This window comes from Pongo pygmaeus, chromosome 13 (genome assembly GCF_028885625.2).
Source record: "Pongo pygmaeus isolate AG05252 chromosome 13, NHGRI_mPonPyg2-v2.0_pri, whole genome shotgun sequence".
Classification (NCBI taxonomy): Eukaryota; Metazoa; Chordata; class Mammalia; order Primates; family Hominidae; genus Pongo; species Pongo pygmaeus.
In genome coordinates, this window is record NC_072386.2 from 101,964,288 (window position 1) to 101,980,768 (window position 16,481).

At 43.6% G+C, this 16,481-nt stretch overlaps 1 protein-coding gene across 1 annotated transcript in view; it reads left to right on the plus strand.

The window, feature by feature from the left end:
• Window positions 1-622: 622 nt before the first annotated feature.
• The window catches only part of ZNF483 (zinc finger protein 483), a 28,709-nt gene continuing 12,850 nt past the window's right edge, over window positions 623-16,481 (plus strand). The window contains exons 1-5 of the mRNA XM_054500505.2: window positions 623-723; window positions 2,728-3,270; window positions 6,373-6,461; window positions 9,235-9,361; window positions 9,756-9,848. Coding sequence (XP_054356480.1) covers window positions 2,883-3,270; window positions 6,373-6,461; window positions 9,235-9,361; window positions 9,756-9,848 — 697 coding nt within the window. The 5' untranslated portion in view covers window positions 623-723; window positions 2,728-2,882. The remainder of the gene's footprint in view (window positions 724-2,727; window positions 3,271-6,372; window positions 6,462-9,234; window positions 9,362-9,755; window positions 9,849-16,481) is intronic.

The following is a 16,481-nucleotide window of genomic DNA, read 5'->3' on the forward strand; positions in this document are numbered from 1 at the left end:
AAGTGGGGGAAGAGGTGCGGGAGGTTACAGGGTCTAGATTCCATCAGGCCTTGTAGGCCACTATAAAGACTTGGGTTTTCATTCTGAGTGAAATGGGAAACCATTGCAGGGTTTTAAGCAGAGGAGGGTCATAATTTGACGTTTTTAAAACGTCTGTCTGGCTGTGGTGTGGAGAATAGCCAAGAGAAGTAAGGTGTAATCAAGAAGCTATCGCAATAATCCAGGTGAGCCATGAGGGTGGACTGGACCATGGGGGCAGGTGTGAAAGTCATAAGATTAATATGTGTTTAACTCAAGTTGTGGCATTAATTATGGCTTGCATTAAATGCATCGCTAATATGCTTCTGCGGTGGATTTTTCTACCTTAGATTTCAGGGAATGGAAGTGATGGGAGCGGGTAGGGAAGGTCTGAGGTTACTAAAGAGATGGGGCCTCCTGGATCTGCAAAGCTCATGTGATTCTAGGCCTCTGAGCCTCTGGCGCAGCAATAATTCTGCAGGCGAGCCCACTAGACGCTTCCCAGTGACCATGCGCAACAGGCAGGTGGGAGCCTATGGAAAGCGCGGACTTTCGGAAAGCTGCACGAGCGCGTTCGGGGAGTCCGGTTCAGCGCCTCTGCGCAGGCGCAGTGGTCCCCGCGGGCTTGCGCGCGCACTCGCTGCGGGACAAGCTTCTGGAAGCTCTTTGCGGTGGCGTTGGTGTTGTTTGCGGATGCTGGTGCAGGTACTGGTCGTCCCGGGCCCCGAGTTTCGGGGCCGTGCCCGGGTCGCTGGCTCCGAGGGCGCACCTGGGGCGGGATGGGGGCCGGGAGCAGCCTACCAACGGGCTGTGCGTTGCGCTGCTGCTGCTTCTGTGGGAGGTGCGCAGTCCGCTGCGGGATGGGGCCGTTGGCTTCCCTGCATCCCTCCCTGCGCCACTTGGGCACTGTTGACATTTTGGGCGGGATAATGCCTTGTTTTATTTGTGTGGTGTGGCGGTGAGGGGGAGGCTCTCCCGTTATTGCAGGATGTGTAACAGCGTCACTGGTTCTGCCCGTTAGATAACTGTACCACCTCTCCTCCCAGTCGGGCTAACCAAAAATGTGTCCAGACATTGCCAGAGGACCGCTGGGGGTGTGAAATCTCTCCTTTTTTCCTCCCTCCGGTTGAGATCCTCTGGCTGCGTCACATTTTCACCGGGCGTCCTATGTAAACTCCCTGTAGACGGAGCGGAGTGTCTTAGTCATCGCGGAGCCCCAGGTGCCCAGCACGGCGCCAGGTACATGGTGGGCGCCTAATATTTGGCAGAGGAATAAATGACGTCATGCTGCTGTGTGCCGGGCGCTGTACTCGGAAGTGGGTTGTTATTGGTATGGTAGTTGCAATGCGAGGCTGTCACATCCTTCACTTGTCGCATTGTAGTCCCGCTCCGGCTGTATTGTCATTTCCTGGACCCTCTGTGAGCGTGAGGAGCCTTTCAGGCCTGTCCACGCCTGGCCCCGCAGCTCATGGCCCCTGGTCCCGTTCCAGCTCATTGTAGTTGCTCAGTCACTTGTAGAATGAATGAATGCATGCAACACAGGGCAGTCTGTGTGCAAAGGAGCGCTTTGGAATCAAGCAGAGAATCACACAAGAAGTGACAGTTGAAAGGAGTCAGGCTTTAAAGAGCGAGTAAAAGTTTGGTAGGAGAAAGAAAGCAACATTCCGAGGAGAGGGAATAGCCTTGGTGTAAAGGCTAGGAGGGTATGTAGAGAGAAAGGAAATACTAATGTATGGCTGTAGTGTCAATCGGGTAGCTAGAGCTCAAGAGGTGAGGTCATCAGACAGCGTCTCTAGATCGCAATGCCATGGTCCCTGCGTGTGAACTTTACCGAGAGACAGTTTGGTGGCTGGTGAGGGACTGTAAGCTGGGGAGTGATAAGATCATATTTTGCATGTTAGAAGGAATTTTTTGGCTACAGTGTGAGACTGGATTGAAGAACCCTGTACTTAGGCAGTTTCAGTAGGATAGAATGGAGAGGTTCTTAGGAAATAAAATCGCCAGAACTTGGTTATCGATGATGGGAGAAGTAAGGAGGAAGAGAAATTTGAAAGTCAAATATTAAATTGGGCTTCTGAGTTGAGCAACTGGTGAGAAATGTGTGCCCTTTCATTAAGAAAGGGTAGGAGTTGTTATTGTGACTGGGTCCGCTTGTGAACCTTTTCTGATAACATTTTATTTAGGAGGCGAATTGAATCTAAAGCAACTGTTTCCTTAACCCTTAAGTAGCTCCCTGGCTTTTGACTATAAAGAAAATTATGGCTGGGCACGGTGGCTCACGCCTGTAATCCTGACACTGTGGGAGGCTGAGGTGGGTGGATTGCCTGAAGTCAGGAGTTCGAGACTAGCCTGGCCAACATGGCGAAACTCCGTCTCTACTAAAAATACAAAACTTAGCCGGGCATGGTGGTAGGCGCCTATAATCCCAGCTACTCGGGAGGCTGAGACAGGAGAATCGCTTGAACCCGGCCGGGGCAGAGGTTGCAGTGAGCCGAGATCGCACCACTTCACTCCAGCCTGGGCACCAAGAGCGAAACTCCGTCTCAAAAAAAAAGAAAGAAAATTATCCTTTTAATTGAGCAGGGCTTTTCTAGGGCTTTGCTGGTATGTGTGTGGATATATTTATCTGAACCAAACCAAGAACGATGTTTTTAGGACTAACAACGGTTTGTTTTACTTATTTAATGCCTTAATATTTCTTCTTGACAGTTTCTGCAGGACTGTAAACTGGATTCCTGGAACCTTTGATATTCCTGGCTGTATATAGTGCCTGTTGGTGGACTGTACTGATACTCAACTAGAGTGTGAAGGGACTGGATTCCTGCCCCTGAGACACAGCGCAAGCTGTAGTGCCCTTGAACAAGATGACAGCCATCTCACCAGACTCTCAAACTCTGGCCTCGACTGAACAAAATGAGGTCCCAAGAGTGGTTACTTCTGGAGAACAAGAAGCTATTTTAAGAGGAAATGCTGCTGATGCAGAGTCTTTAAGACAGAGATTTAGGTGGTTTTGTTACTCAGAAGTAGCTGGACCCAGGAAAGCTCTGAGTCAACTCTGGGAGCTCTGCAATCAGTGGCTGAGACCAGACATTCACACGAAAGAACAGATTTTAGAGCTTCTGGTGTTTGAGCAGTTCCTGACCATTTTGCCTGGGGAGATCAGGATTTGGGTAAAGTCGCAACATCCTGAGAGTAGTGAGGAAGTGGTGACCCTAATAGAAGATTTGACCCAGATGCTTGAAGAAAAAGAAGGTGAGATTTATAGATGGAGGGAGGAAGCGGGAGACATTGCCTCAAAGTCCGAAAGTAAATTCCTCAAAAGAAAGCAATTTACTGCTAAAGAGGAGTCTGAGGTTAGAAGTTGGGACTGGGTTTGAATCAGCCCTGCCATTTACTGTGTGATTTTGGGCAAGTTGTGTAAACTCTCAGAATGTAAATATTTTTATCTGTTAAAAAGGGATTTTATCTTTCTTTTAGTTTTCTTGTAAAGGTGAGACAAGATAGGATATAATATATGGTGGATGCTCAAGAAATAGTAATTTATTTCCCATCCCCTTCAAGAACACAAGTTATCTGTGAAAGTGTTTGGAGTCACAGGCAAATCAACCAGCTCAGGCCCTAATGCCTAGTTCCATTGTGTGTACTAGCATGTTGCTAGAGTGTGGCTGTGAGTGTCTTTGCTGATGGAAATGTTTCTGCACTGTTTTGCAATTCAAGTAAATGAAAAGCAGCTACTGCAAATAAGGAACTGAATTTTTTAAATCAAATCTAAAGTTTAAATAGCCACATGTGACTAGTAACTATTTTATAGTGCAGTTCCACAGCCTTAGGGCAGGAAAACCTGGATTGTATGTATGTAATTACATATTATAAATGTATAAACTATAAACTGAATTACAGTGATATCATTATAAAATATTGATGTAAAGTCTTCCAGGGTGAGTAGTCCTTTCAGGGAATGTGGCTCACCTTTTTTCTCAAATTTGTAGCTATTTATGTTCTCAAATATGATACAAATATTTGTATTTTGCAGTGTAATATGCTACAAATATTTGGAATATTTGCATTCCAAATATATTTGGAATATTTGTAGCATGTTATTTACCATAGGGCTCCTGATACATATGTGTGACAGTTTGTATTCTGGAAGAGTTCTGAGATAGGGAAATAAATAGTATTTATTTCCATACACTTAATTTGCCATCATGCAGCTAATTAGTGTATCTCAAATTTGGGTTTCCTGACTCCTCTGTGATTTGTCACCATAGTGTCATACTTCTACAAAATTAGGGCCTCTTTGTGGAGGCCCCTGCAATAAAGAATTGATTTCGGGCCACGTACGGTGGCTCACACCTATAATCCCAGCACTTCGGGAGGCCTAGGCGGATGGATCACCCGAGGTCAGGAGTTTGAGACCAGCCATACCAACATGGAGAAACCCCGTCTCTACAAAAATACAAACTCAGCCAGGTGTGGTGGTGCACGCCTGTAATCCCAGCTACTCTGGAGGCTGAGGCAGGAGAATCGCTTGAACCCGGGAGGTGGAGGTTGGAGTGAGCCAAGATCACGCCTTTGTACCCCAGCCTGGGCAACAACAGCGAAACTCCATCTCAAAAAAAAAAAAAAAAAGGATTGATTTCTAGGATTCTGTAGGGTGTAACAGTTTTCTTAAATTCACCCCACTTTTCTCTTTGATTACCTAATTCTAATTCTTAATTTTTATTGATTGTCTAATCACCAAAGTTGCCTAAAATTCTTTTCATAAGAAGGTAGAGTATGATTTGAAAAAATAATTTTTCTTAATTGAAAAAGAGCTGTTGACATCCGAGGGTTTTTATGTATTTATTTTTTACTGCTCCTTGTGGAGCAGGGATCACTTATAGGCAGTATGCCCAGAATGGGCCAATCTGAAGGTACTGCGTACATTTAGTTCCTATGAGTTTATTAGATGCCTCTTCTCTGTCTTAAGGAATCTGGTGGAGTCAACTCTTGAGACTAACCTGGTGCTTTCATTCAGTTAGCAGGTTTGAGCAAGTCTTGAGCAAGGCTTTGTACTAGGACTATGAAGAATACACAGTTTTACCTTAATACGTCTTTTAAATTAGGATACTTCAAAATTCATTATTGTTCAAATTAAATATTTTTAAACTGAGGGTATATAGAAAGAAGAAAACCAGTTTTCGTGAGCTTAGGATTTGAAAAGATTTTTATATGAGCTAAGAGGACATGCCTAGGTTTTCACAGGAAACTTTTATCTATGGCTATTCTCTGTTTTAAAGAGTGGGACAACTTTTTGTTTCTTCTGACCTTTTTATCCAGAGAGGCTCAGAGCTCTTAGAACCCTTGTAATTTCCTGGGTGATTAGAGCAGTAAGAGTATCTTTTGTTAAAATATTTGGCCTTTTGTCCGTGGTTCCTGAAACAGCTCCTGAGCTATAAAGGAGAAAGACAGTCTTTTTGTTATTTATAATAAGCCCCTTTTAACCACACTTGAATTTATGTTAATGAGGTGATTTTTGGAAAGTCCTTAGGTAACCCTGGAATTGGGGAAGGGTGCTGGTTGCCAGGGGAACCAACCCAGTGCTTAGAGGGTTGGAACTCAGCCCCACCCCCCAACCTGTCAAAGGGGAGAGGGACTGAAGGTTGAGTTGATCACTGGACCAGTGATTTAATCAGTCATGCCTGTCTATGAAGCTTCCATAAAAACCCAAAAGGACACAGCTCATGAGAGTTTCCAGATAGCTAACCACGTGGCAGTTCCTGGAGAGCTGTGTACCCAGAGATGGCATGGAAGCAGCAAGCCCCTTGCCCTATGCAGTGCCTCATCCATCTGGCTGTTCATCTGTATCCTTTGTAATACTGTTAAACCGGTAAACGTAAGTAAAGTGTTATGTGAGCCACTCTAGCAAATTATTGGAACCCAGGGAGGGGCTCATGGGAACCCCAGTTTGTATCTTGTTGGTCAAAAGCCCAGGAGGGTCGGACATGAGACTGGCATCTGAAGTGGAGGTCGGTCTTGTGGGCCTGAGGCCTTAACCTTTGGGAACTGATGCTATCCCCAGGTAGATAATGTTAGAAATGAATTAGAGGACACCCAACTGGTGCCTGCTGGGGAGTCCAACACAGAATTGCCTGCTGGGTGTGGGGGAAACACCCCCACATATCTGGAGTCACAGAATTATTTTGTGTTGTGAGTATAGTAGGAGAAACTGACTTAGTTTTTTTCCTGTTTATCACTTAGAAGTGTGTGTGTGTGTGTATATATATATATATATATATATATATATATAATATAAAGATTTTTAGTCTGAGGAATCTGTATGAACGACTGGACTGGTTTTCTCCCCTTTCCTAGATCCAGCCTCTCAAGATTCTACTGTTTCCCAAGAGGAGAACTCAAAAGAGGATAAAATGGTCGCTGTTTGTCCCAATACTGAGTCCTGTGTAAGTTTCCTTCGATGGTTTTTATTCCTAAGTGAATACTTAATTGAGCTCCTACTGAGTGGTATAAAGATATAAAAATAAAAGGCTAGGCACCGTGGCTCACACCTGTAATCCCAGCACTTTGGGAGGCTGAGGCAGGAAGATTGCTTGAGCCCAAGAGTTCAGGGTTGCAGTGAGCTATGATCACGCCACTGCTGCCTTCCAGCCTGGGCAACAGAGCAAGACCCTGTCTCTAAAAAAATAAAATAAATATAGTCTCCCTTTCAAGGAACTGATGCCTCATTTTCCACATGCAATTTTGTTTCAGTTCACAGAATGCCATGAGTCTGATTGTAATGAAACAAAAACACTTATTAAATTCAGCAGTTACCACTATTAAAATTAGGTGAAATAGAATTTCGTTTCCTTCTTTTTTTTTTTTTTTTTTTTTCTTGAGACAGAGTTTCACTCTGTTGCCCAGGCTGGAGTGCAGTGGTGGGATCTCGGCTCACCACAGCCTCTGCCTCCCGGGTTCAAGCGATTCTCCTGCCTCAGCCTCCTGAGTGGCTGGGATTATAGGCTCCTGCCACCATGCCCGGCTGATTTTTGTATTTTTAGTAGAGACGGGGTTTCACCATGTTGGCCAGGTTGATCTCAAATTCCTGACCTAGGTGATCCACCCACCTCAGCCTCCCAAAGTGCTGGGATTACAGGTGTGAGCCACTGCACCCGGCATTTCTTTTTTTCTTTTTAAGAGATGGGCTCTTGTTCTGTCATCCAGGCTGGAGTGGAGTGCAGTGGTGCAAGCATAGCTCATTGCAACCTCGAAGTCTTGGGCTCAAGCCGTCCTCCCTCCTCAGTCTCATGAGTAGCTGGGACAACAGGCGCACGCCACTCTGCCCAGCTCATTTTAAAATATTTTTTATAGAGTTGGGGTCTTGGTCTGTTGCCCAGGCCAGTCTTGAACTCCTGACCTCAAGCAGTCCTCTCCCTTGGCCTCCCACAGCATTGTGGTTACAGGCATGAGCCACTGTGCCCAGCCAAAAATACATGTCCTTAAATCTTAACATGATAAAGAACATCCTTGGCTGGGTACAGTGGCTCATGCCTATAATCCCATCACTTTGGGAGGCCGAGGTGGGAGGATTGCTTGAGCCTGGGAGTTCGAGACCAGTCTGGGCAACATAGCAAGACCCTCGTCTATATAAAAAATTTTAAAAATTAGCTGGGCACAGTCACATACCTGTGGTCTCAGTTACCTGGGATCTGAGGTGGTAGAGCTGTAAGGGGGAAAGACAGTCTTTCACTTGAGCCTGGGAGGTTGAGGCTGCAGTGAGCTATGATTGCGCCACCGTACTCCAGCCTGGGTAACAAAGTGAGACCCTGTCTCACAAAAAGAAAAGAAGATGAGGAATTTATTCTGGATTATATAGGTGGGCCTTAAATGCCATCCCAAGTGTCCTTCCTAGAGAGGCAGGAGGAGATTGAAAACACAAAGAGAAGGTGATGTGAAGAGTTAGGCAGAGTTTGGGGTGACAGGGCCGTAAGACAAGGAACTGTGGCAGCCACCAGAAGCAGGAAGAGGCAAGGAACAGATTATACCCCAGAGCCTCTGAAGGGAGCACAGCCCTGCCAACACCTAGATCTCAGACTTCTGGCCTCCAGAACTGAGAGAGAACAAATTCCTATTTTGAGTCACCAAGGTTATGGTAATTTGTTACAGCTCCCAGAGGAAGGTAATACACGTACCAATAGCCATTCGGCTCTACTGCCTTACAAAAAGCATGCAGAGAATGCTACAGAAAGTGCATTTCAAAAATTAGCTGGGTGTGTTGGTGCATGCCTGTAATCCCAGCTACTTGAGAGGCTGAGGCATGAGAATCGCTTGAACCCGGGAGGTGGAGGTTGCAGTGAGCTGAGATCATGCCACTGCACTCCAGCCCGGGCAACACAGTGAGACTCTGTCTCAAAAAAAAAAAGGAAAGTGTATTTTAGTGAGTCAGCATTCTTGTTTGTAATTGTGAAGTAATTGCAAGTGTGAGTATGTTGTTGAACATGGATTCTCTGAATATGACGGAAGATAATTGTTGCTCATAATTGGAAGTTAAAATTTGTAATGTAGTTGCAGATACTATTATACAGTTATTACCTGTAGTAAGCTTACATTAATTCTGCAAATTTAGAGTTCAGGAATGTAAATCATACCCTTCATTTAATATTTTAGTCCTAGAAATCAATGTGTTAGGGTGAACTTGATCAATGTGACACATTCCAGATAATTCTTGTACAGTATTTAACACTAGAGACTGAATGGAAGAGGCAGGGATTGTGTAATACCCTTGTTCTGAATCACTTATAACAGTCATAGAATGAATAGCCGCTCCGTAGCTTACTTTGGAATTCTTAAACACTTGCATGCTGTCGAAACCATTCTTTATATCCTATCCAGGCTGGGCACAGTGGCTCAGGCCTGTAATTCCAGTGCTCTGGGAGGTAGAGGACAGAGGATTACTTGAGCCCAAGGGTTCGAGACCAGCCTGGGCAACATAGTGAGACAATGCCTCTACAAAAAATTTAAAAATAAGCCAAGCATGGTGGCACGTGCCTGCAGTCCCAGCTACTGGTGGGAGGATCACTTGAGCCCAGGAGGTTGAGCCTGCAGTGAACCATGAAGCACCACTGCACTCTAACATGGGCGACAGAGCCATAATAGCCTGTCTCAAAAAAAAAAAAAAAAAGCACTTAGGTTCTATTTGGGAATAATCCAATACAAAAGAGCTGTTTGGTATTCTAGGAATCTATAACATTGAAGGATGTATCTGTGAACTTTTCAAGAGGAGAGTGGAAGAAGCTGGAGCCTTTTCAAAAGGAGCTATATAAGGAAGTGCTTCTGGAAAACCTCAGGAACCTAGAATTTCTGGGTAAAGACACCTTTTCTTCATTACCTAGCATTTAACCTTGGGTCTCTTTTTATTCCCTTTTATTGAAAGGTAAGTGCTATGTGAAGTACTTGGTTTTGGCTGGGGACCCAGGGACTGATAGGACTAATCCTAAAAACCGGTTCTGAAAATATGCTTTTCTGAAGTGTATCTTCTAGAAAAGGTCTTTGCTTCATTGAATTGGAAATGTGAAGCATCATTTTGATTTCATCAGTGGAATACCTTTTCCCATTTTTGTCTCAAGTTGCAGTATTTATGTCTGTGTATTTTGGTGGCATGTTTTATCTTCCTTGGAGAACCAGAGGCTATATGTGAATGCTGGGATATCTTTACTGTATGCAAAACAGCAATTTTCTGTTCTTTTCTCTATGAGCAGACTTTCCAGTTTCAAAATTAGAGTTGATTTCCCAGCTGAAGTGGGTTGAATTGCCATGGCTGCTGGAAGAAGTCTCAAAATGCTCCCGACTAGGTGAGTTGGCGAAAAATACACAACGAAATGAAAACAGTAGTTTAGCAAGTCTGTTGAGAAGACTCTTTGAAATATTGGGCTGCCTAGATACTAAAATACAAAGATGATTAGAAATGTTCCTGAAATGCCTTCCTGAAATGTTCATTTTAATGGGGGAGACTTGGTTTGGGTCCTCTGAATAGATGCCAGGACATGATTAGCCATGTAAGATCTTTACTGGAGAAAGATTCAGTGAAGAAAAATGAGGAAGGAACTAGAAGAAGCTGGAATAGCCATCAGAGCATAATGCTGGTCTAACCCCTGTGAATGAGAACTGGAAGGAGGGCAGATTGGGTAGGAAAAGTCTTAGACTAAAGTGTCGTTCTATCTTTTTTTTTTCTTTTTCTTTTGAGTCGGAGTCTCGCACTGTCTCCCAAGCTAGAGTGCAATGGCGCAATCTCAGCTCACTGTAACCTCCGCCTCCTGGGTTCAAGTGATTCTCCTGCCTCAGCCTCCTGAGTAGCTGGGATTACAGGTGCCTGCCACCAAGCCTGGCTAATTTTTTGTATTTTTAGTAGAGACGGGGTTTCACCATGTTGTCCAGGCTGGTCTCGAACTCCTGACCTCGTGATCGTCCCGCCTCGGCCTCCCAAAGTGCTGGGATTACAGGTGTGAGCCACCACGCCCGGCTGAAGTGCAGTTCTAAAAATGTTTAGGCAGGGCCAAACAGGAGTCCTTGCCATAGTTACCTATCAGAGGAGTCCTGTGTCTCAAAGAAATGGGCCTGTGTAAGTATCCTGTACTCCATCATTGGCTGGGAGCAGCTCGTGGGAATTGGTGTGAATGCAGTGTTGGATTCATAGAGCAGCAGCAGGGGTTGTTGGGTAATATCCCCACAGGAGGAGGTGTGAGTGGTGCATTTTTATGGACACTAGAGGACATATTGAAACGAGTGTTAACACTGATGCATACTATATCAAGCACATGTATAAGGAGCTGTGGGAATATACAGGAGCAAGGTTTTAATTCACATTTGAGTTGAATCTTGAAGGATAAGTAGGAATTCACCCAGTGGACAGCATGTATAATAATTCCATTTTTGTTAAAGGGAAAAAATGTACATATAAATACATGCCTGAATACATAGAATATATGGATTTTTAATATCTGGAAAACATTCATGTTAACACTGGTTATCTTTGAAGAATTAGGTTTGGTTTGGTTTGGTTTGGTTTTCTTGAGATGGAGTCTTGCTCTGTCGCCAGGCTGGAGTGCAGTGGCGCAGTCTCGGCTCACTGCAACCTCCACCTCCCAGGTTCAAGTGATTCTCTTGCCTCGGCCTCCCAAGTAGCTGGGACTACAAGCATGTGCCACCATGCCAAGCTAATTTTTTTGTATTTTTGGTAGAGGTGGGGTTTCACCATATTGGCCAGGATGATCTTGATCTCCTGACCTCGTGATCCTCCTACCTCGGCCTCCCAAAGTGCTAGGATTACAGGCATAAACCACCGTGCCCGGCCAGGATTAGGTTTTTTTATACTTACTTATATCTTTCAATTTATATATATTATTATTATTTTTATTTTTTTTGAGACAGAGTTACCCAGGCCGGAGTGCAGTGCCGTGATCTTGGCTCAACTGCAACCTCTGCCTCCTGGGTTCAAGCAATTCTCTCCTGCCTCAGCCTCCCAACTAGCTGGGACTATAGGCACGCGCCACCATGCCCAGCTAATTTTTTTTTGTATTTTTTTTTAGTAGAGATGGCGTTTCCCCATGGAAAGGAGGTGGATCACTCCTGACCTCAAGTGATCCACCCGCCTTGGCCTCCCAAAGTACTGGGATTACAGGCATGAGCCACTGTGCCCAGTCACAATTTATATATATTAAATTTACATTTAAAAAAGTAAAAATAGGCTGAGCGTGGTGGCTTACACCTGTAATCCCAGCACTTTGGGAGGCCGAGGCAGGCGGATCACGAGGTTAGGAGATCAAGACCATCCTGGCTAACACGGTGAAACCCTGTCTCTACTAAAAATACAAAAAAAAAAATTAGCCAGACTTGGTGGCGGGCGCCTGTAATCCCAGCTACTCGGGAGGCTGAGGCAGGAGAATCGCTTGAACCTGGGAAGTGGAGCTTGCACCAAGCCGAGATCACGCCACAGCACTCCAGCCTGGGCCACAGAGCAAGACTCCATCTCAAAAAATAAAAATAAAAATAAGTTATTACATGTATCAATACCTTGGTTTATCTTAAAAGAAAGAAGCAATGATCCATCTTGCTCTATTCCATCTTCTCAAACATTTATTGTAGTCAACTTATTGGCTGTTTCCAGTATACAATTGACCCTTGAACAACATGAGGATTGGGGCACTGACCACGCCCCCCCGCCGCCGTACAGTTGAAAATCCATGTATAACCGTTAACTCTCCAAAAATGTAACTACTAATAGCCTACCGTTGACCTGAAGCCTTATTGATAACATAAGCATAATTACATATGTTATGTGTGTTTTATACTATATTCTAGTAAGCTGGAGAAAAATGCTATTAAGAAAGAGAAAATACATTTACAATACTGTACTGTGTGTATTGATCACTAAGTTTATGTTGTCTGTCTGAAATGGCAGACAGTTGCAGCTGCAGACCTCAGTATTTGGTACGTATCAAGCAGTTCAGCTTTTTCTTGAAGTATCATGACTATTCTGTGCTTGTTGGGAGCACTTCCAGCATTACTAGCAGCACTTTGTATGGGTCCCATGACGTTACTCAAGATTTACAATATTGCACTAAACACAATGAAAAATAGGAGGGAACTGCAAGAGATCCATTTTTACTGTGAGGCAATTTCCTGGAGACATAAACTGCTCATGTGGAGATGATTAGCATTACATGGCTTTTTTTTTTTTTTTTTTTTGGAGACGGAGTCCCACTCTGTCACCCAGGCTGGAGTGCAATGGCATGATGTCAGCTCACTGCAGCCTCCACCTCCTGGGTTCAAGTGATTCTGCTGCCTCAGCCCACTGAGTAGCTATGATTGCAGGCATGCACCACCACGCCCAGCTAAATTTTGTATTTTCAGTAGAGACGGTTTAACCACGTTGGTCTCGAGCTCCTGACCTCAAGTGATCTGCCTCCCTTGGCTTCCCAAAGTGCTGGGATTACAGGTGTGAGCCACGGCGCCTGGCCTACCTGGCATTTTAAGTGGATACTTAGAGCAGACATTTGAGCTCATTGCAATACCAACAAGAGGTGCCTATGAAATTATTACAGTGTATAGTATGTACTATAGTTAGTTTTATGCAGTTATTATTATTATTATTATTATTATTATTTTGTGATAGGATCTTGCTTTGTCATCCAGGCTAGGGTGCAGTGGCATGATCACGGCTCACTACAGCCTCTACCTCCTGGGCTCAAGCGATCCTCTTACCTCAGCCTCTTGAGTAGCTGGTATTACAGGCACATGCCACCATGTTCAGCTAATTTTTGTATTTTTTGTAGAGACAGAGTTTTGTCATGTTGTTCAGGCTGGTCTCCAACTCCTGGGCTCAAACAAACTGCTTGCCTTGGCCTCCCAAAGTGGTGGGATTATGGGGGTGAGCCAATGCGCCTGGCCCAGTTATTTAATACTGTATCTTTACATTTCTTTACATTTCTCTTGACTGTGAATGACGCCAAGTATGGCCTGTAAGTGTGTGTGTACGTTTTGATAAATTTTAACTTTATAATTTGTGTACATTTTATAGTAGTAAATGACAAAATAGACTAGTATCTATCTATATATCTTAAAAATTCATGACATACATTTCTTGGGGTTTTTTTTTTTGACATGTCTAGGCTACACAGTTTGTCTGCAAGTTTTTTCATATTGTCACAAATCTCCAAAAATTTTTCTAACATGTTTATTGAAAAAAATCCACGGGCTGGGCATGGTGGCTCCCACCTGTAATCTCAACATTTTGGGAGGCCAAAGCAGGAAGACCACTTGAAGCCAGGAGTTTGAGACCAGCCTGGGCAGCATAGTGAGACCCTGTTTCTACAAAAAATTTAAACATCAGCCAGGCGCAGTGGTGTGTGCCAAGGTGAGAGGATTGCTTGAGCCCAGGAGTTAGAGGTTGCAGTGAGCTATAATCATGCTACTGTACTCCAGCCTGGATGACAGAACAAGACCCCATCTCTTAGAAAAAAAAAAAACAACACCTGTAAGTGGACACTTCCAGTTCAAATCTGTGTTGTTCAAGGGTCAACTGTGATTACATAAATAAAGGACAACAGTTGTTTTATCATATTTAAGTAGCATTTTGGAGAGGAATTTAAAAAATGGATTCTAAAAGTGTTTTGAGTAGTTCTAGCAGCACTGGTATAAATATATGTCCCTTCCCCGATTATCTTACATAAAAAAAAAATGCCTCATGTTGCTATACAGCTTGTTTTAAAAGTTATTTACGACACACTGGAGAAAAGTTTTTGACAGATACAGCAGAGTCAATGGCAATAATTTAAAAAAAAAAAAACAAAAAAACCAGGTGTGGTGGCTCACCTATAATCCCAGCACTTTGGGAGGCCAAGGCAGGTGGATCACCTGAGGTCAGGAGTTCGAGACCAACCTGGCCAACATGGTAAAACCCCATCTCTACTAAAAAATGCAAAAATCAGCCAGGCATGGTAGTGGGCGCCTGTAGTCCCAGCTGCTCGGGAGGCTGAGGCAGGAGAATGGCGTGAGCCTGGGAGGTGGAGCTTGCAGTGAGCTGAGATCGCGCCACTGCACTCCAGCCTGGGGGACAGAGCAAGACTCAGTCTCAAAAAAAAAAAAAAAAAAAAAAAAATCATTCAAATCAATAAGGGACACTAAGTCTGTTGGGAAAATGGACTAACTTGAATGGATCACCAACAAAATTTAAAATATAAATAGCTTGTGAACATGAAAAAAATGTTCAAACTCACTGGTTAACAATGCAGTGTACATGTAAAGCAGTAATACTATTTATTATGAATTAAATTTGCAAAGATTTAAAGAATATTTGACCAGAGATAGTACTCAGGGGCTTCTGCTCATCATGTGTCGTGTAAAGCAGTATAACCTTTCTACCCTTTGGTTTAGTAATTCTGCTTTTATGACTCTTTTTTAGGAAGTGTTATTTGATAAAGTTTCAATAAGAGAATGAGGCTGGGTGCGGTGGCTCATGCCTGTAATCCCAGCACTTTGGGAGGCCGAGGCGGGTGGATCACCTGAGGTCAGGAATTGAAGACAAGCCTGACCAACTTGGAGAAACCCCATCTCTACTAAAAATACAAAATTAGCTGGGCGTGGTGGTACATGCCTGTAATCCCTGCCACTCGGGAGGCTGAGGCAGGAGAATCACCTGAACCTGGGAGGCAGAGATTGCGGTGAGCCAAGATTGCACATTGCATCCAGCCTGGGCAACAAGAGCAAAATTCCGTCTCAAAAAAAAAAAAAAAGAGAATGAACAATTATATCTATATGATGATTATCATGTCACTAATTAAAATTATCTTTATGAAGAATTAATGAGTTGGGTGTGGTGGCTCATACCTGTAATCCCAGCACTTTGGGAGGCTGTGGTGGAAGAATCACTTGAGGCCAGGAGTTCGAGACCAGCCTGATCCGCACAGGGAGACCCCATCTCTACAGATAATTTTTAAAAATTAGCCAGGTGTGGTGGCACCTGCCTGTGCTTCCAGCTACTTGGAAGGCTGAGGTGGGAGGATTACTTGAGCTGGGGAGGTTGAGGCTGCGGTGAGCTGTGATCATGCCACTGCACTCCAGCCTAGGCAACAGAGTAAGACCCTGTCTCTAAAAAATTTTTAAAAATTTTTAAAGAGAAAAATTAGCAGTAAAATGGGAAATAATCATAAAAGAGTAACAATACAAAGTAAAAAGAATAACAATACAAATTATGCAGTTTTTCTGTTTTAAACTATATAGAAACGTTGAAGGAAATACACAGAATTGTGTATTAGCCATTAGTTAACTTCTAGGTAATATGATTTTGAGTAATTTTGTATTTTATAATTATCTGTTGAAAAAATAGTTTCGTAAAAGTGACAGTGTGACCTCATGGTAAAAAGCCAGGATGTAGTTAATTAGTGAATTCAGAATTCTGAGATAGCATAATCAGTGAGAGTATGGTATTGGAGAAAGCTCTGGAGATTGTTGGAATTGAACCCTAGGCCCTGTCGAATTTATGTTTGTGATAGTGAGGGTGCTGTGGGAATGCATTCTAGGTAGTAAGAAGTATGCAGGTCAGAAGAATAGTACTGGAACTGCAGCAGTGTAGGAGAGACTTAAAATGGATGCCTGATTAGTGTATCTGTAAGGCTGATAGGGCCAGCTTGTGGTAATCTTTGAAAGTCTATATTGGTGGTGCTGCATATCTATGATGTATTTAAAGTTTTCAACAAAATTAGTGTTATTTGTCTGCTTTGGGGAGAGGTGATAGGATATAAGGATCAAGAGCACGGGCTTTGGTTTCAGACTAAGTTAAAAATCTGACTCTATCACGTATTATACATGTGACCTTGGGCAGGCTACTTAATACTCTATGTTCCCAGTTGTCATATCCATAAAACCGAGATGGTAATAAAATCTACTCCATAGGTTGTTGTGAAGATTAAGTGCAGTGTATTGTACTT